General features: G+C 46.8%; 1 protein-coding gene across 5 annotated transcripts in view; it reads right to left on the bottom strand.

The window, feature by feature from the left end:
- Positions 1-20,715, bottom strand: part of SLCO2B1 (solute carrier organic anion transporter family member 2B1) — a 218,952-nt gene that overhangs the window by 79,904 nt on the left and 118,333 nt on the right. For all 5 annotated transcript variants that reach the window (XM_077298837.1, XM_077298836.1, XM_077298835.1 and 2 more), the window contains exons 4-6: positions 18,351-18,513; positions 17,367-17,588; positions 3,474-3,572 (exon numbers count right to left, since the gene is read on the bottom strand). In XM_077298837.1, coding sequence (XP_077154952.1) covers positions 3,474-3,572; positions 17,367-17,588; positions 18,351-18,513 — 484 coding nt within the window. The remainder of the gene's footprint in view (positions 1-3,473; positions 3,573-17,366; positions 17,589-18,350; positions 18,514-20,715) is intronic.

Raw genomic sequence — 20,715 nt, 5'->3', positions numbered from 1 at the left:
GGTAGGATCATACTATGTGGGGGCACTGAGGGGGCATCATACTGTGTATAGGTAGGATCATACTATGTGGGGGCACTGAGGGGGCATCATACTGTGTATAGGTAGGATTATACTGTGTGGGGCACTGAGGGGGTATCATACTGTGTATAGGTAGGATCATACTATGTGAGGGTACTGAGGGGGTATCATACTGAGTATAGGTAGGATCATACTATGTGGGGGCACTGAGGGGGCATCATACTGTGTATAAGTAGGATCATACTATGTGGGGGTACTGAGGGGGCATCATACTGTGTATAGGTAGGATCATACTATGTGGGAGCACTGAGGGGGCATCATACTGTGTATAGGTAGGATCATGCTGTGTGGGGGCACTGAGGGGGCATCATACTGTGTATAGGTAGGGTCATGCTATGTGGGGGCACTGAGGGGCATCATACTGTGTATAGGTAGGATCATACTATGTGGGGGCACTGAGGGGGCATCATACTGTGTATAGGTAGGATCATACTATGTGGGGGCACTGAGGGGCATCATACTGTATATAGGTAGGATTATACTGTGTGGGGGCACTGAGGGGCATCATACTGTGTATAGGTAGGATCATACTGTGTGGGGGCACTGAGGGGCATCATACTGTGTATAGGTAGGGTCATGCTATGTGGGAGCACTGGGGGATCATACTGTGTATAGGTAGGATCATACTATGTGGGGGCACTGAGGGGCATCATACTGTGTATAGTTAGGATCATACTATGTGGGGGCACTGAGGGGGCATCATACTGTGTATAGGTAGGATCATACTATGTGGGGGCACTGAGGGGCATCATACTGTATATAGGTAGGATTATACTGTGTGGGGGCACTGAGGGGCATCATACTGTGTATAGGTAGGATCATACTGTGTGGGGGCACTGAGGGGCATCATACTGTGTATAGGTAGGATCATACTATGTGGGGGCACTGAGGGGGCATCATGCTGTGTATAGGTAGGGTCATGCTATGTGGGGGCACTGGGGGATCATACTGTGTATAGGTAGGATCATACTATGTGGGGGCACTGAGGGGGCATCATGCTGTGTATAGGTAGGATCATACTATGTGGGGGCACTGAGGGGGCATCATACTGTGTATAGGTAGGATCATGCTATGTGGGGGCACTGGGGGATCATACTGTGTATAGGTAGGATCATACTATGTGGGGGCACTGAGGGGGCATCATGCTGTGTATAGGTAGGGTCATGCTATGTGGGAGCACTGGGGGATCATACTGTGTATAGGTAGGATCATACTGTGTGGGGGCACTGAGGGGGCATCATACTGTGTATAAGTAGGATCATACTATGTGGGGGCACTGAGGGGGCATCATACTGTGTATAGGTAGGATCATACTATGTGGGGGCACTGAGGGGCATCATACTGTGTGTATAGGTAGGATCATACTATGTGGGGCACTGAGGGGGCATCATGCTGTGTATAGGTAGGATCATACTATGTGGGGGCACTGGGGTATCATACTGTGTATAGGTAGGATCATACTGTGTGGGGGCACTGAGGGGCATCATACTGTGTATAGGTAGGATCATACTATGTGGGGGCACTGAGGGGGGCATCATACTGTGTATAAGTAGGATCATACTATGTGGGGGCACTGAGGGGCATCATACTGAGTATAGGTAGGATCATACTGTGTGGAGGTGATATGGGGGAATAACACTGTGTATGGGTATTATCATACTGTGTGGGGGCACTGAGGGGATCATACTGTGTATAGGTAGGATCATACTATGTGGGGGCACTGAGGGGGCATCATGCTGTGTATTGGTAGGATCATACTATGTGGGGGCACTGAGGGGGCATCATGCTGTGTATAGGTAGGATCATACTATGTGGGGGCACTGAGGGGGCATCATGCTGTGTATAGGTAGGATCATACTATGTGGGGGCACTGAGGGGGCATCATACTGTGTATAGGTAGGATTATACTGTGTGGGGGCACTGAGGGGGCATCATACTGTGTATAGGTAGGATTATACTATGTGGGGGCACTGAGGGGGCATCATACTGTGTATAGGTAGGATTATACTGTGTGGGGGCACTGAGGGGGCATCATACTGTGTATAGGTAGGATCATACTATGTGGGGGCACTGAGGGGCATCATACCGTGTATAGGTAGGATCATACTATGTGGGGGCACTGAGGGGGCATCATACTATGTATAGGTAGGATCATGCTATGTGGGGGCACTGAGGGGGCATCATGCTGTGTATAGGTAGGATCATACTATGTGGGGGCACTGAGGGGGCATCATGCTGTGTATAGGTAGGATCATACTATGTGGGGGCACTGAGGGGGCATCATGCTGTGTATAGGTAGGATCATGCTATGTGGGGGCACTGGGGGATCATACTGTGTATAGGTAGGATCATGCTATGTGGGGGCACTGAGGGGGCATCATGCTGTGTATAGGTAGGATCATACTATGTGGGGGCACTGAGGGGCATCATACTGTGTATAGGTAGGATCATACTGTGTGGGGGCACTGAGGGGATCATACTGTGTATAGGTAGGATCATACTATGTGGGGGCACTGAGGGGGCATCATGCTGTGTATAGGTAGGATCATACTATGTGGGGGCACTGAGGGGCATCATACTGTGTATAGGTAGGATCATACTGTGTGGGGGCACTGAGGGGATCATACTGTGTATAGGTAGGATCATACTATGTGGGGGCACTGAGGGGGCATCATGCTGTGTATAGGTAGGATCATACTATGTGGGGGCACTGAGGGGGCATCATGCTGTGTATAGGTAGGGTCATGCTATGTTGGGGCACTGGGGGCATCATGCTGTGTATAGGTAGGATCATACTATGTGTTAGCACTGGGGGATCATACTGTGTATGGGTATTATCATACTGTGTAAGGGGGCAATGTGTGTGCATCTGTGAGGAAGGCAAGTCTGGGACATCATACTACATGGTGGCCATAACTGATATACGGTAATAAACTTTGCAGGACTTCATTATGGACTGATTTTTGAGTAGTTGCACATAAAAGGCTTGGTGTCGTTTTGATTGTGGTTTAACTATCAAAAAAATCAGCTGCGGCTGCATTGGGGGTATGTGTACTGGCCCTGTAAATATAATAAAAGTCATGTTCCAATAGCATGCGTCAGTGGTGCAGGGACACTATGGCTACGAGGAGAGATGTTGCCTTCAGCAGAAGCATGGTGTCTGACCTAGATACATCTAGAGACTTGGCATCTCTCAGCAGCTTGAGGTTTCCTTGCAGAGAGCAGGTCTCGCACGCTGACATGGCGGCATATGCTGCCGCAGACACCTCGCCGGGCTGATAATAGAGGTTTTATGGATCAGCAGAAGGCAGCGACGCTCGGCAGCACAACGCCTGTCAGCTCGCCTTTATTTTTGGGTCGTGAAGCTTTGATGCCGGCTCAGCGTTCACACTCACTGGCTGGGAGCTTGTCAATGTCCACATAGTAGCGTAACATGGCAGATCCGAGGATGAAAGCGACGCCGGGGCCCATCACTGTCACAGAGAAGAGGATGCCTGCAAGAAGACAAAAAGTGGGAAGGTTCAGAGGAAACTCTGCATCCTGAGAAATACTTATGTGACTGCAACCAACGTAAAGAAATGGAGCAAAAAGTCCAAGATATAGTTCTTAAAGGGATCCAGGACTAGAACAAAATGGCTGCTCCTGTCCTTGTGTTCTGTCTGGTACTAAGGCTCAGCTCCATTTCCTGGTACTGTAGAGAGAGGCAGGTAAAGCAGACTCAGTGCCAGAAAAGGGAAGGAGCATAAAGGGGTAATGGGGGCAGCTCATACAACAGAGGTATGGGGTATATTAAAAAAGGGAGAAAGGAGAGGTATGGTGGAGAGGAAAATGGATGAAAGGTCAGGGATGGACCATGGCGAGAAAGGGTTAGAAACATTGTCAGACATGGATGTAGATATGTTCGGAGAGAAATGGATATGTGGCAGAGCTGAGATGGAGCCGTTAAAGGACAGAGATTGACAACTGTGAGGACAGGAGTGGACCGGCTGCAGGACAGAGTATGAGTCACAAAAGTATAGATATGGAGATTTGGCAGGACAGTGATGGAGCCATGTCGGGAGAGGGCTGGAGACATGACAAGACAGGGCTGGAGACGTGGCAGGACAGGGCAGGAGACATGGCAGGACAGGGCTGGAGAAGTGGCAGGACAGGGCTGGAGAAGTGGCAGGACAGGGCAGAAGATGTGGCAGGACAGGGCAGGAGACATGTTGGAACAGCTGGAGACGAGGCAGAACAGGGCTGGAGATGTGGCGGGGCAGTGCTGGAGATGTGACGGGGCAGAGTTGGAGATGTGGAAGAAGGGGGCAGGAAATGTGGCAGGACAGGGCAGGAGACGTGGTAGGACAGGGCAGGAGACATGGTAGGACAGGGCAGGAGATATGGTAGGACAGGGCTGAAGATGTGGCAGGGCAGGAGATGTGTTGGAACAGCTGGGGACATGGCAGAACAGGGCTGGAGATGTGGCAGGACAGGGCAGAAGATATGGCAGGATAGGGCAGGAGACACGTCGGAACAGCTGGGGACATGGCAGAACAGGGCTGGAGATGTGGCGGGGCAGTGCTGGAGATGTGACGGGGCAGGGCTGGAGATGTGGAAGGACAGGACAGGAGATGTGGCAGGACAGGGCAGGAGACGTGGCAGGACAGGGCAGGAGACATGGTAGGACAGGGCTGAAGATGTGGCAGGACAGGGAAGATGATGTGGCAGGGAAGGAGATGTGTCGGAACAGCTGGGGACATGGCAGAACAGGGCTGGAGATGTGGCCGGACAGGGTTGGAGACATGGCAGAACAGGGCAGAAGATGTGGCAGGACAGGGCTGGGGATGTGGCAGAACAGGGCTGGAAATGTGGCAGAACAGGGATTGAGATGTGGCAGTATAGGGCTGGAAACGCGGCAGGACAGGGTTGGAGATGTGACAGGACAAGGCTGAAGATGTGGCAGAAAAGAGATGAAGCCGTTAAAGGACAGAGCTTGAGGCCTGGGAGGACAGGGGTGTACCTGTTGCAGGATAGAGTAGGAGTCACAAAAGGATAAAGATGGAGATTTGCAGGAAAGGGATGGAGCTGTGTCAAACAGGGCTGGGGACGTGGCAGAACAGGGCTGGAGAGGTGGCAGGACAGGGCAGGAGATGTGGCAGGACAGGGTTGGAGATGTGGCAGGACAGAGGTGGAGACATGGCACGACAGGATTGGAGACGTGGCGGAACAGGGCTGGAGATGTGGCAGTGGAGCACCCCCACTCCCGCAGGGCTGAGGGGTACCCGGTACCGGGCCTCTTTGTCTCAGTTCTGGGGTTGTCACGGTGGCTAGACCCGGCCCGTGACCCTGCTGAGGGGCGTCCAATGAAGGTGGAGAGTGATGCTGTTGTGGTGTGGTGCCGGTCGCAGTAAATAACGAGGACACCAGGTTGCAGTCTCTTTACCTCTTTACTGAAGGCTTCAGGATCCTCAGTCCGGAATACGGTTAACCGGGCTGCGTGAGTCCGGCCGGTCCGATGGCACCTCCGGAGTTCCCTTTGCAGGTGGAAATCTGTGCCTTCCTTCTAGCGCTTGTGTGTTGTAGTCCTTCCCTGCTGTGCTTACGGGATAGTCCTCACAACTGTTGTGTCTGTTTCTGAAGTTCCCTCACAACTCGATTATGATGTTCTGTTTCGTCCCCCAGATGATATGGCTAGGACGCACCCGTATGACGGGTAGGCTCGGAGGTCTTCCGGGACCCTAGAGTCGCCCCTCTCCAGATGTTGCCCCCTGTGTCTGCTTAGGTGATTTTGGGTGAGACAGCCCGCCCAGAACTGACTGTCCTGCCGTAGGTTTGAAGTAAGGCCTGGAGCTCAATACTTCCTCGGCGTTCCGGCCACCGGTTATGCGCCTCAGTAGGATGTTGCCTCGTCTTACAGCACGACTCCTACTGGTGATTCTCCTTGTTGCGTTGATCTCGTTTCTCACTCAGCACAATAAACCTCGCTTCTTGTCCTTTCTTGAGGTACCGCCGCAATGAAGTGCAGGCGCGGTCCCGTAACGTTCTTTCTGTTCGCTAGGCCTCTGTCAGGATTCCACCCCTGACAGGGACCCCCCTGAATCTTCCCCTGCAACACCCTCTGCCACAGGATGTTGCCTGGTTCCAACCCAGTCAGCTTCTGACTAACTTCCTATCTAACCCCCAGTTTTACCAGACTGTGAGGAGTGGCCTAATACATAGCGCCCTTAGCTCCCCCTGGAGGCCAGACTGTGAAGTGTATTGGTGTCTGTGATACCTGGTCAGGTGAACTCCTTCAGTGCCATCAGACGTACCATAGCCCCCCTTAGTGGTGGAGCAACAGTACTGCAACGACCAGGACTCTGGGGCGCTGCACTAGGACAGGGCTGGAGATGTGGCAGGACAGGGCTGGAGATGTGGCAGGACAGAGTTGGAGATGTGGCAGGACAGTGTTGGAGATGTGTCAGGACAGGGTGGGAGATGTGGCAGGACAGAGCTGGAGATGTGTCAGGACAGGGTTGGAGATGTGGCAGGACAGAGCTGGAGACATGGCTGGAGACGTGGCCGGACAGGGCTGGAGAAAAGGCAGGACAGGGCTGGAGATGTGGCAGGACAGAGATGGAGACATGGCAGGACAGGGCTGGAGATGTGGCAGGACAGGGCTGGAGATGTGGCAAGACAGGGTTGGAGATGTGGCAGGACAGAGCTGGAGACATGGCTGGAGACGTGGCCGGACAGGGCTGGAGAAAAGGCAGGACAGGGCTGGAGATGTGGCAGGACAGAGATGGAGACATGGCAGGACAGGGCTGGAGATGTGGCAGGACAGGGCTGGAGATGTGGCAAGACAGGGTTGGAGATGTGTCAGGACAGAGCTGGAGACATGGCAGGACAGGGCTGTAGACGTGGCACATCAGGGCTGGAGATGTGGTAGGACAGGGCTGGAGATGTGGCAGGACAGAGCTGGAGACATGGCACGTCAGGGCTGGAGATGTGGCAGGACATGGCGGGAGACATGGCAGGACAGGACTGGAGATGTGGCCCATCAGGGCTGGAGATGTGGCAGGACAGGGCTGGAGACATGGCAGGACAGGGCTGGAGACATGGCAGGACATGGCTGGAGACGTGGCAGGACAGAGCTGGAGACATGGCAGGACAGGGCTGGAGATGTGGCAGGACAGGGCTGGAGATGTGGCAGGACAGGGCTGGAGATGTGGCAGGACATGTGGCCAGACAGGGCTGGAGACATGGCCGGACAGGGCTGGAGACGTGCAGAGCAGAGCTGGAGACATGTCAGGGAAGGGCTGGAGATGTATCAGGACTGGGATGGAGCCATAGCAGCATTGTAGCTCAGTGGTTAGCACTGCAGCCTTGCTGCACTGAAGTCCTTGACACAAATCCCACCAAGGACAACATCTGCAAGGAGTTTGTATGTTCTCCCTGTGTTTGCATAGGTTTCTTATGGATTCTCCTTCTTTCTCCCACAGCCCAAAGACTGATAGGGAATATAGATTGTGAGCCCCAATGGTGACAGAGATGATGAGGTCTGTACAGGGCTGTGGAAATATTAGCACCTTATAAGAGAGTAAAAATAAAATAAATAAGGGTTGGAGATGTGGACAGACCGAAATGGAGCTGTGGATGGACAGAGAAGGAGCTGTGAACGGACAGAGATGGAGCCATGGATGGACAGAGATGGAGCCATGGATGGACAGAGATGGAGCCGTGGATGGACAGAGATGGAGCTGTGGATGGACAGAGATGGAGCCATGGATGGACAGAGATGGAGCCGTGGATGGACAGAGATGGAGCTCTGGATGGACAGAGATGGAGCCGTGGATGGACAGAGATGGAGCTGTGGATGGACAGAGATGGAGCCGTGGATGGACAGAGATGGAGCCGTGGATGGACAGAGATGGAGCCATGGATGGACAGAGATGGAGCCGTGGATGGACAGAGATGGAGCTGTGGATAGACAGAGATGGAGCCGTGGATGGACAGAGATGGAGCTGTGGATGGACAGAGATGGAGCCATGGATGGACAGAGATGGAGCCGTGGATGGACAGAGATGGAGCTGTGGATGGACAGAGATGGAGCCGTGGATGGACAGAGATGGAGCTGTGGATGGACAGAGATGGAGCCATGGATGGACAGAGATGGAGCCGTGGATGGACAGAGATGGAGCCATGGATGGACAGAGATGGAGCCGTGGATGGACAGAGATGGAGCCATGGATGAACAGAGATAGAGCGGTGGATGGACAGAGATGGAGCCATGGATGGACAGAGATGGAGCGGTGGATGGACAGAGATGGAATCATACATGATACATTAGGAGACAGCTGGACAGGGATGAAGATGTTGCAGGACCAAACTGAAGCCAAGAAAGTGCAAGGAACCAACTGGTAAGGTCCTGCAACATCTACAAGGGACAGGTACATGAATGAAATAGGAGTGTGATGGAGAAACTGAGAGCTGGGGCACATAGATGAAAGCAAATCACAGAACGAATGAATGGAGCGAAGGATGAAGTACAGTGATAAGAGGACCAGAGAACATTGTTAGTTCTTTCTCCTTGTTTTGTTCCACACAAAGAGGAAGAAATCAGCCGGGAAACAGAATTATTTACTATTCACGCTCTTGTCATTGTGAAGTTGACTCTTTTCTGCCACTCACAATTCATGTACAAGCTTCCAGGAACTACTAGTAAAATTCTAACAAGATAACATTAGAAGAACATCAAAATACTGAAATGTTCAAGATGAAGAAACACCAAGAAAAATCCTGCATAAAACAGGACGCGTCTCATTAGCAGCGGCTGCAGAGTATCATGTCCTCTGGATATCTGCGATCTGTGACATGAAAGCAGACGCAGCGTTACATTATGCATGACGGCGCTCGTTATCTGGGGATTACCTGAAACTGAAGTCACTCTGCAAAATGTAATTTATGAGCAAATATTTGATCCTGCAAATTATAAACTGTGGAACCTGCAGAGCAGAAAGCGCCCGGTCCAGAGATAGAATTCATTACAATGATTATCCGGCAAGGAGCAGAATCTAGTACTTTATTATCTGAAGAAACCCAGATGAGATGGATGGATAATAGATAGATAGATAATAGAAAGATTAATAGATAGATAGATAGATAGATAGATAGATAGATAGATAGATAGATAGATAGATAGATAATAGATAGATAGATGATAGATAGATAGATGATAGATAGATAATAGATAATAGATAGATAGATAATAGAAAGATTAATAGATAGATAGATAGATAGATAGATAATAGATAGATAGATGATAGATAGATAGATAGATAGATAGATAGATGATAGATAGATAGATAATAGATAATAGATAGATAGATGATAGATAGATGATAGATAGATAATAGATAGATTAATAGATAGATAGATAGATAGATAGATAATAGATAGATAGATGATAGATAGATAGATAGATAGATAGATAGATAGATAGATAGATGATAGATAGATAATAGATAATAGATAGATAGATGATAGATAGATGATAGATAGATAATAGATAGATAGATAGATAGATAGATAGATAGATAATAGATAGATAATAGACAGATTAATAGATAGATAGATAGATAGATAGATAATAGATAGATAATAGACAGATTAATAGATAGATAGATAGATAGATAATAGATATATAGATAGATAATAGATAGATAGATGATAGATAGATAATAGATAATAGATAGATAGATGATAGATGATAGATAGATAATAGATAGATAGATGATAGATAGATAGATAGATAGATAGATAGATAGATAATAGATAGATAGATAGTAAACAAAAAGGGAAACAGCACAAAAAGATGTAAAAAAAGGCCTTTAATGCCCTGTGGCGTGGCAACGTTTCGGATAAAACAAATCCTTTCTCAAGCGATTTGCTTGAAAAAGGATTTGTTTTATCTGAAATATTGCCACGCCACAGGGCATTAAAGGCCTTTTTTTACATCTTTTTGTGCTGTTTCCCTTTTTGTCTACTGTCTAGAAGGCCATTAGAATGCTGGTCAGGGAAGCGTGCACACTTTAAGGTATTTTTCTGGTGCTGTTCCTCTTTTTCTACATAGATAGATAGATACAGGTCCTTCTCAAAAAATTAGCATATAGTGTTAAATTTCATTATTTACCATAATGTAATGATTACAATTAAACTTTCATATATTATAGATTCATTATCCACCAACTGAAATTTGTCAGGTCTTTTATTGTTTTAATACTGATGATTTTGGCCTACAACTCCTGATAACCCAAAAAACCTGTCTCAATAAATTAGCATATCAAGAAAAGGTTCTCTAAACGACCTATTACCCTAATCTTCTGAATCGACTAATTAACTCTAAACACATGCAAAAGATACCTGAGGCTTTTAAAAACTCCCTGCCTGGTTCATTACTCAAAACCCCTATCATGGGTAAGACTAGCGACCTGACAGATGTCAAGAAGGCCATCATTGACACCCTCAAGCAAGAGGGTAAGACCCAGAAAGAAATTTCTCAACAAATAGGCTGTTCCCAGAGTGCTGTATCAAGGCACCTCAATGGTAAGTCTGTTGGAAGGAAACAATGTGGCAGAAAACGCTGTACAACGAGAAGAGGTGACCGGACCCTGAGGAAGATTGTGGAGAAGGACCGATTCCAGACCTTGGGGAACCTGAGGAAGCAGTGGACTGAGTCTGGTGTGGAAACATCCAGAGCCACCGCGCACAGGCGTGTGCAGGAAATGGGCTACAGGTGCCGCATTCCCCAGGTAAACAGCGGCAGAAGCGCCTGACCTGGGCTACAGAGAAGCAGCACTGGACTGTTGCTAAGTGGTCCCAAGTACTTTTTTCTGATGAAAGCAAATTTTGCATGTCATTCGGAAATCAAGGTGCCAGAGTCTGGAGGAAGACTGGGGAGAAGGAAATGCCAAAATGCCTGAAGTCCAGTGTCAAGTACCCACAGTCAGTGATGGTGTGGGGTGCCATGTCAGCTGCTGGTGTTGGTCCACTGTGTTTCATCAAGGGCAGGGTCAATGCAGCTAGCTATCAGGAGATTTTGGAGCACTTCATGCTTCCATCGGCTGAAATGCTTTATGGAGATGAAGATTTCATTTTTCAGCACGACCTGGCACCTGCTCACAGTGCCAAAACCACTGGTAAATGGTTTACTGACCATGGCATTACTGTGCTCAATTGGCCTGCCAACTCTCCTGACCTGAACCCCATAGAGAATCTGTGGGATATTGTGAAGAGAAAGTTGAGAGACGCAAGACCCAACACTCTGGATGAGCTTAAGGCCGCTATTGAAGCATCCTGGGCCTCCATAACATCTCAGCAGTGTCACAGGCTGATTGCCTCCATGCCACGCCGCATTGAAGCAGTCATTTCTGCCAAAGGATTCCCGACCAAGTATTGAGTGCATCACTGAACATTATTATTTGATGGTTTTTTTGTTTGTCATTAAAAAACACTTTTATTTGATTGGACGGGTGAAATATGCTAATTTATTGAGACAGGTTTTTTGGGTTATCAGGAGTTGTAGGCCAAAATCATCAGTATTAAAACAATAAAAGACCTGACAAATTTCAGTTGGTGGATAATGAATCTATAATATATGAAAGTTTAATTGTAATCATTACATTATGGTAAATAATGAAATTTAACACTATATGCTAATTTTTTGAGAAGGACCTGTAGATAGATAGATAGATAGACAGAAACTCGGGATCAGTAATGTAATGTATGTACACAGTGACTGCACCAGCAGAATAGTGAGTGCAGCTCTGGAGTATAATACAGGATGTAACTAAGGAACAGTAATGTAATGTATGTACACAGTGACTGCACCAGCAGAATAGTGAGTGCAGCTCTGGGGTATAATACAGGATGTAACTCAGGATCAGTAATGTAATGTATGTACACAGTGACTGCACCAGCAGAATAGTGAGTGCAGCTCTGGAGTATAATACAGGATGTAACTCAGGATCAGTAATGTAATGTATGTACACAGTGACTGCACCAGCAGAATAGTGAGTGCAGCTCTGGGGTATAATACAGGATGTAACTCAGGATCAGTAATGTAATGTATGTACACAGTGACTGCACCAGCAGAATAGTGAGTGCAGCTCTGGGGTATAATACAGGATGTAACTCAGGATCAGTAATGTAATTTATGTACACAGTGACTGCACCAGCAGAATAGTGAGTGCAGCTCTGGAGTATAATACAGGATGTAACTCAGGATCAGTAATGTAATGTATGTACACAGTGACTGCACCAGCAGAATAGTGAGTGCAGCTCTGGAATATAATACAGGATGTAACTCAGGATCAGTAATGTAATGTATGTACACAGTGACTGCACCAGCAGAATAGTGAGTGCAGCTCTGGAGTATAATACAGGAGGTAACTCAGGATCAGTAATGTAATGTATGTACACAGTGACTGCACCAGCAGAATAGTGAGTGCAGCTCTGGAGTATAATACAGGATGTAACTCAGGATCAGTAATGTAATGTATGTACACAGTGACTGCACCAGCAGAATAGTGAGTGCAGCTCTGGAGTATAATACAGGAGGTAACTCAGGATCAGTAATGTAATGTATGTACACAGTGACTGCACCAGCAGAATAGTGAGTGCAGCTCTGGGGTATAATACAGGATGTAACTCAGGATCAGTAATGTAATGTATGTACACAGTGACTGCACCAGCAGAATAGTGAGTGCAGCTCTGGAGTATAATACAGGAGGTAACTCAGGATCAGTAATGTAATGTATGTACACAGTGACTGCACCAGCAGAATAGTGAGTGCAGCTCTGGAGTATAATACAGGATGTAACTCAGGATCAGTAATGTAATGTATGTACACAGTGACTGCACCAGCAGAATAGTGAGTGCAGCTCTGGAGTATAATACGCTATGTAACTCAGGATCAGTAATGTAATGTATGTACCCAGTGACTGCACCAGCAGAATAGTGAGTGCAGCTCTGGAGTATAATACAGGATGTAACTCAGGATCAGTAATGTAATGTATGTACACAGTGACTGCACCAGCAGAATAGTGAGTGCAGCTCTGGGGTATAATACAGGATGTAACTCAGGATCAGTAATGTAATGTATGTACACAGTGACTGCACCAGCAGAATAGTGAGTGCAGCTCTGGAGTATAATACAGGAGGTAACTCAGGATCAGTAATGTAATGTATGTACACAGTGACTGCACCAGCAGAATAGTGAGTGCAGCTCTGGGGTATAATACAGGATGTAACTCAGGATCAGTAATGTAATGTATGTACACAGTGACTGCACCAGCAGAATAGTGAGTGCAGCTCTGGGGTATAATACAGGATGTAACTCAGGATCAGTAATGTAATGTATGTACCCAGTGACTGCACCAGCAGAATAGTGAGTGCAGCTCTGGAGTATAATACAGGATGTAACTCAGGATCAGTAATGTAATATATGTACACAGTGACTGCACCAGCAGAATAGTGAGTGCAGCTCTGGGGTATAATACAGGATGTAACTCAGGATCAGTAATGTAATGTATGTACACAGTGACTGCACCAGCAGAATAGTGAGTGCAGCTCTGGGGTATAATACAGGATGTAACTCAGGATCAGTAATGTAATGTATGTACCCAGTGACTGCACCAGCAGAATAGTGAGTGCAGCTCTGGAGTATAATACAGGAGGTAACTCAGGATCAGTAATGTAATGTATGTACACAGTGACTGCACCAGCAGAATAGTGAGTGCAGCTCTGGAGTATAATACAGGAGGTAACTCAGGATCAGTAATGTAATGTATGTACACAGTGACTGCACCAGCAGAATAGTGAGTGCAGCTCTGGGGTATAATACAGGATGTAACTGAGGACATTCACAGCAGATAACCACCACTATGCCTCCCTCCTTTTGTAAGTGCACATTAGAAATACCCCAGAAATGTCTCGGAAGTGACCAGAAGGTGAGAGCTACAACTGTTTGTTAATTGTCATCACCCCTTTATCTCCCACACTTACTTACGCCCTTACAGCTTTTGCTCCATTAATCCTCACTCTCCTTCACTACCCCAAAACTTCAGCGCTCTCCAAATAAATAATTATCTCCCCCTCCCCACCTGACTTATTTTGCAGACCTGCTCCTCAATCTTACATCCCTATTACTGAACACAGAACAGGCCGGCCTCTCTCCTCCCACCTCCACTCATCCTCTCTGCTTCTCCTCACTGCTGGCAATATATCTCCCAGCGCTGGACCTCCGCAGCTGACGCCCCCATTAATTCTCTCTCCTCTCACTTCCCACCTACTAAAATCTACTGTAATATAAAGCCAATTGCTGTGACCCCTCTCCGCTGCTCCCTTTTTCTGGAACACTTTGGAACGTCTGTTCCATCTGCAATAAGCTCCACGTCATCCACTACCTCTTTAGCTCTCACAATCTATCTTCCGATCACTGCCTTAATTGACCACTTTTCCACCTGGTTTCAACGCTTTCTCTCTGCTGACAGTCCCACCATTATTATGGGTGACTTCAACATCCCTACTGACACCTGCAAGCCTGCAACCTCCAAAACTTCTACCACTTCAATCATTCTTTGGTCTTACACAGTGGTCCTCTGCAGCCATCCACACGGAAGGACGTACACCAGACCTTAACTTCTCCCATCTCTGCTCCTTAACTAATCTCACAGCCTCATCTCTCCCTATTTGACCATCACTTACTCACTTTCTCATCGCTGTCCTTAAAATCCCCCATGTTCAGAAAGTAGTGCACCCTCGTTGAAATTTTGCACACCTAGACATTCATACACTCTCCGATTCTATTCCACCAGTGTCCTCCATATCTTCACTCCACGACACAGACAGTACCACTGTTTTCTACAATGTCAAACTGGCACCATACTCGGTCGCCCATCTCGCGCATGGCAGAGTGCGACAAATCAATAGACAACCCCGGCACAACAACCTCACGAAATACCTTTGGCAAGTGTCCAGGGTTGCGGAGCGATGCTGGAAGAAAATACATTCACAGGAAGACTTCACTGCATTCAAAACAGCAACTTTCACTTTCAACTCAGCCCTCACCTCTGCTAATGAGGACTATCAGTATCTTCCTTATCCCACAACCCCAAATAGTTATTCAACACTTTTAGCTTCACTGCCCCTTCTGACCTCCCTCATCTACGCAGAAGACTTTGCTGCACATTTCAAAAATAAGATTGACCAAACAAGACAAGTCTTTATTGCAGATCCACCACAAAGCCTAAGTATAACAGACCACTGCTCCTCCCTCATAAACTTCCTCAAACATGTCACCTATCCTGAAAAGACCATCCCCCGACTCGACCTCTACATTCAACTATCGTCCCATGCCGCTGCTCCTGATCACCTCCAAACTCTTCGAACTGAATGTCCATGCTGAACTTTCCTTCCATCTCATATCTAACTCATTCTTCGACAGCCTACAACCCAGTTTCTTCCCCAAAGCTCCACCGAAATGCCTTGACCAAAATAACCTAGACTTACTGCCAAATCTAACAAACAATTCTCTTTATTCCTCATTCAAGACCTGACCTCTGCCTTTCACACAATCGACCACTGCCTCCTACTACAGATCTTTCCTTTCCCTGGAGTCAAAGACCTTGCCCTCTCCTGGATCTTCTGAGTACTTCTAATCTCACATTCAGCACCTCCCACACTACCTCCTCATCCCGTTCTCTCTTTTGGGGTCCCTCAAGGCTCTGTTCTGGGACCCATACTCTTCTCCATCTATACCTTTGTTCTGGGACAACTAATAAAGTCCCATGGCTTCCAGACCCATCTATATGCTGATGACTCTCAGATCTACCTCTGGCAAAGATGTCACCTCTCTACTGTCCAGAATCCCTAAGTGTCTATCAGCCATATCCTCCTTAATTTCTTTCTAAAACTCAATGTGAACAAAACAGAACTCATCATCTTTCCTCCATCTCATGTACCTTCCCTACCTAATCTATCCATCACAATAAATGATATCACTCTTTCCTCTGTACTGGAAATCCACTGCCTCGGAGTAACCCTCGACTTTGCCTTGCCCTTCAATCCACACATCCAAGCTCTTGACACCTCCTCAAAAAACAATTCAAAAATATTTCCAAAAAATGTCCTTTCCTCAATCATGAATCTACTAAAATAATAGTGTCCTTATCTCCCGCCTCGACTACTGCAATATCCTCTTCTGTGTCCTCCCAGCTAACACCCTTGCACCTCTCCAGTCCGTCATTAACGCTGCTGCCTGACATCCATTTTGCCTTTGCTATTTCTCCACTTCTCCCCTCTGCAAATCCCTTTTTTGGCTCCCAATTCCCCAACATGTCCAGTTCAAACTACTATCATTGACCTTCAAAGCCGTCCATAATCTTTCTCCTCCATATATGTCCAAACTAATCTCCCGATATCTTCCCTCACTTAATCTTCAATCCTCGAAGACCTCCTTCTCTCCTCCACACACATATGTTCCTCACCCAATCGCCTCTATGACTTCTCTTGAGCATCACCCATCCTCTGGGATTCTGTGCCCCAACAAGTCCGACTATCCACCACATTCGGAACCTTCAGACGGAATCTGAAAACCCAAAAAATAGGTTAAACCGCACCCTATGTCCCTTACAGCCTTCCTAGGCCTGTGGACGCAAGTCCTTGCCAGGGGGTCAGCCCAGCTAAAAAGTCCAATCCATAATGTAAAAAAGAGGACAGCGCCACAACGGTCAGTGATGAGAAAAAACTTACAGCTTTAATCTGCCAACTGCGGCGACGTTTCGGTATAAACCTTTATCAAGCTTGATAAAGGTTTATACCGAAACGTCGCCGCAGTTGGCAGATTAAAGCTGTAAGTTTTTTCTCATCACTGACCGTTGTGGCGCTGTCCTCTTTTTTACATTATGGATTGGAATCTGAAAACCCATCTCTTCAAGAAAGCCTACAACCTGCAATGACCACAAGGCCACCTCACCACTACCGGAGCTACTTCAACCCCTGACCTACTGTTTCCTTCCCACTATCCTGTAGACTGTAGGCCCCCAAGGACAGGGTCCTCTCCTTTCTGCACCAGTGGGTCACTATCAGTTTTTTCATTGTAATCTACATCCCTATCTTGTATGTAACCGTCTTCGTGTGCAGCACCATGGAATCAATGGGCTCTTATAAATAATAATACTCAGCTCACAATTGGGAAATAGTCATTAGTTCATGTTTTTTTACACCCAATCATTTTCTCATATTTAACAAGCCTGTGTTGCTGATTTTACCTATGTACAGAGGAGAGTTTCTTTTGCTGGCAAAGTCATCAATGTAGGAAATTCCAAATGGCTGTATGGGCACGCTACCGATGCCGAGCAGGATCTGCCCGATGAAGAGAATGGACAGAACATCCATGTTGCCTTTCTGAGCCTTCGTCACACACTGGTCGCTCCTGGGACTTTGGTTTATTGGTCCGGGCTGACAGATATCTGTTGAGTTACTGTAGACACCTGTTATAGAGAGTGGGAGAGAGAAGAGGGTGAGTATCTCCATAGTCGGCTCTTGTCTTCCAATGGTTGGTGTCTCCTCTCCGCACTGTGTTGCATCAGGTACACTGAGGGTTTGAGGCTCTTGTAGATGAGCCGATGTCGGTTTCATCCGTTGCTCTAGGCCACCAGGGAAGGTTTTATTCACCTGTTCACTAGCTTAGACCTTCAGGGAAGCTTTAAATCCTCCATTATCCTACATCCCTAATGAAGTAGATATCAACCCCTCTGCTACAAGAACAGTTCTTTTTCTTTTTAATTGCAGTACTTTATTCTTGAGAGGCCATATTGATCTGTCAAATGGTTTCCTAAACCACCAAAGAAAATCATTACCTCCTCCATTGCTCTAGGCCACCAGGTATTCACCTCTCCATTACCCTAGACCATTAGGGAAACAAACATTAATGTCCCCGGTAGATCACTGAGGAAGTAGGCATGAGTCCCTCTATTACACTTGACCACTAGGGATGCTGATATTACCCATTTCCTTTATATATTAAATAACGGAAATTAATTTCTCAACTACCCCTTGACCAACAGGATCACAAATACTAAACTCATAGCTAGAACACAAGGAAAGCATACATGTCCTCCTCAGCATCCCGGGGACACAAGAATTCCCATCCATGAAGCTCCTTGTATATCTATACTTTTTTTTGTCCTCTCAGGTTTCTTACATCCTATAGGCACAGCCCAGTAGGATAGTTCCCCAAACTCTTTACTTACTGGCAATAGATTTGTCATATTCATACTGTCCCATGATGAAGTGAGGTAGACACATGATGAATCCAGCAGCGCAGACAATCAGAGCCCCAGCACCGATGAACCGCGGTCGGTGGACTCTGCTTCCAAAGTAGCTGACGAAGACGATGAGCAAGGTGTTCCCGATCTGAAACCAAAAGTAACAGAAAAGTTACAAATGACCTGAAAATTCTCAAATATATGAGAAAACGTTTTTATAATTGGTTTTAATTGAAAACTGTTAACAATTTTGTTTTTGCATCTTGCATATATTACAGCACATTGCAAGCTGCTCATTCCAATCAATCACAACAGTGTAATGCCTGCTGCAGTGCAGTAGTACACAACCTCCACCAGGGGGTGAAGGAAAATAGGTACACTCACAGTGAAATCGCAGAGCAGCAGGCAGGAGCCACTAGGTGGCGAAAGAGTAGTAAGACAAAGCCGGGTCAGCAACTGAGAGGGAATGAGGTACCAGAGGTCACAGCAATACACGTGGTCAGAAACAAGCCAAAGAAGTCAGAGCCGAATGGGAGGAGGAAAGCCAGAAATGCAAGACAGTCAAACAGGTCAGAGAACAAGCCAAGTCAAATACCAAGGGTTCACAATGCGGGGAGCGAGTACAACAATGAGCGAAGTCACGGGAACACAGGATCGGGACCTAGGTTAACGGGCAGAGGATAAATCAGGGTATAATGGGGTCAGCTGCTTAAGCCAGAGACAGGAAGTATAACTGACACTGCTTGCAGGTAACAGTGGACTGAAATAGCCAGACAGATCCCAAAACAAGGCCAGGGGAGAGATGTTGTGAATTCTGCTTTTGGGTTCCCTCCGGTGGTTGTAGGTGGTAATGCAGTTGTCCCTGAGTTGCAGTCCTGGTCAGGTGTATCTGCTGATTGCAGTTCTGACTGGGGAATTTAGGTGTGCAGGATTCATTAGTCCTTGCCAGTTGTCAATTGTTGTTGGGAGGTGTAGGACCTCTACCTGGTTCCTCCTGCCTTCCTGCCAAATCAGCAAAGATAAGTGTCTGGTTTTTTTTTCCTGTGACACACATGCTGTGTGTTTCACAATTCAGTGCTATTCTTTGTGTTTTCTTGTCCAGCTTAGATTGTGTCAGTATTTTCTCAGTCTTGCTGGATTCTCTGGAGTGGCAGATATACATTCCATGTCTTTAGTTAGATTGTGGAACTTTTTGTATTATCTGCTGTGGATATTTTTGGAAGGGTTTTAATACTGACCGCCTAGTAATCTGTCCTATCCTTTCCTATTTAGCTAGAGTGGCCTCTTTTGCTAAATCCTGTTTTCTACCTGCGTGTGTCTTATCTTCTCCTTCTCACAGTCATTATTCGTGGGGGGCTGCCTATCCTTTGGGGGTCTGCTCTGAGGCAAGATAGCATTCCTATTTCCATCTATAGGGGTATTTAGTCCTCCGGCTGTGTCGAGGTGTCTAGGGTTGTTAGGCACACCCCACGGCTACTTCTAGTTGCGGTGTTAGTTCAGGATCTGCGGTCAGTACAGGTTCCACCGACTCCAGAGAAAGTTTCATGCGGCTCCAAGGTCACCGGATCACAACAGAGAGAATAATCAGAAACAAACCCCAGACTGGATCATGACAAAAAGTTTGGGTTTCCGGTTGGCTCCCTTTTCAAGCCCTCCTGTCTTATCCTGAATGTAAATCGGATCATACATAACAAATCATTTCAGGATTCAGCTTACATTCACTTTCAGAAGAAAGGTATAGCTCTAGGCAGAGTCGACTGGGAGGCCAGACTGTCAGGGTTGAACAGAATTGACCCCCCGAGGAAGCCTACGCGAAACGCGCTTCGGGGCCGCCGGACAGACACTGGCACCGATTCTTTTTTTGGGTAAGACAGGCATAGCTTCACTTCTAGTTTAGCCTACTTTAGGATTGAAAAGTAGTTACCTATATGGCTCCACTAGGCACATGTGTGATTTTATTGCACTATGCACCTTTATGGTATACTTTATATTGATTGATAGTCTGACATGTCCCTAGTGGCCATAGGCTCTTGCCTTTTCTTTGCCCTGGGTGTTATTTTCAGTGGTTTTTGTCTGCCGTATATGAGCTATACGTGTACCTTGTATGTCAAGTCTGTATTTATGTGTATTTAATATTTATAATAAAAATTGTTACCCTTTTTAGTAAATGATGCCTTTGGGTTTATTCGTACTCCGTGGTTCTTTGTAGGATATGATTAGCAGTGGAGTTTGTGCCCTGTATTTCTCTATGTCCATTATAAGGGTGTATCCCTGTGATAGGTCTTGATTGATATGCATCAGTGGTATTTGTATTTAGAATTGAGCAGCTTGCAGTGCTTTCTGATACATG

Source organism: Ranitomeya variabilis, chromosome 3 (assembly GCF_051348905.1).
Source record: "Ranitomeya variabilis isolate aRanVar5 chromosome 3, aRanVar5.hap1, whole genome shotgun sequence".
Classification (NCBI taxonomy): Eukaryota; Metazoa; Chordata; class Amphibia; order Anura; family Dendrobatidae; genus Ranitomeya; species Ranitomeya variabilis.
This window is presented reverse-complemented; position numbering and strand designations above follow the sequence as displayed.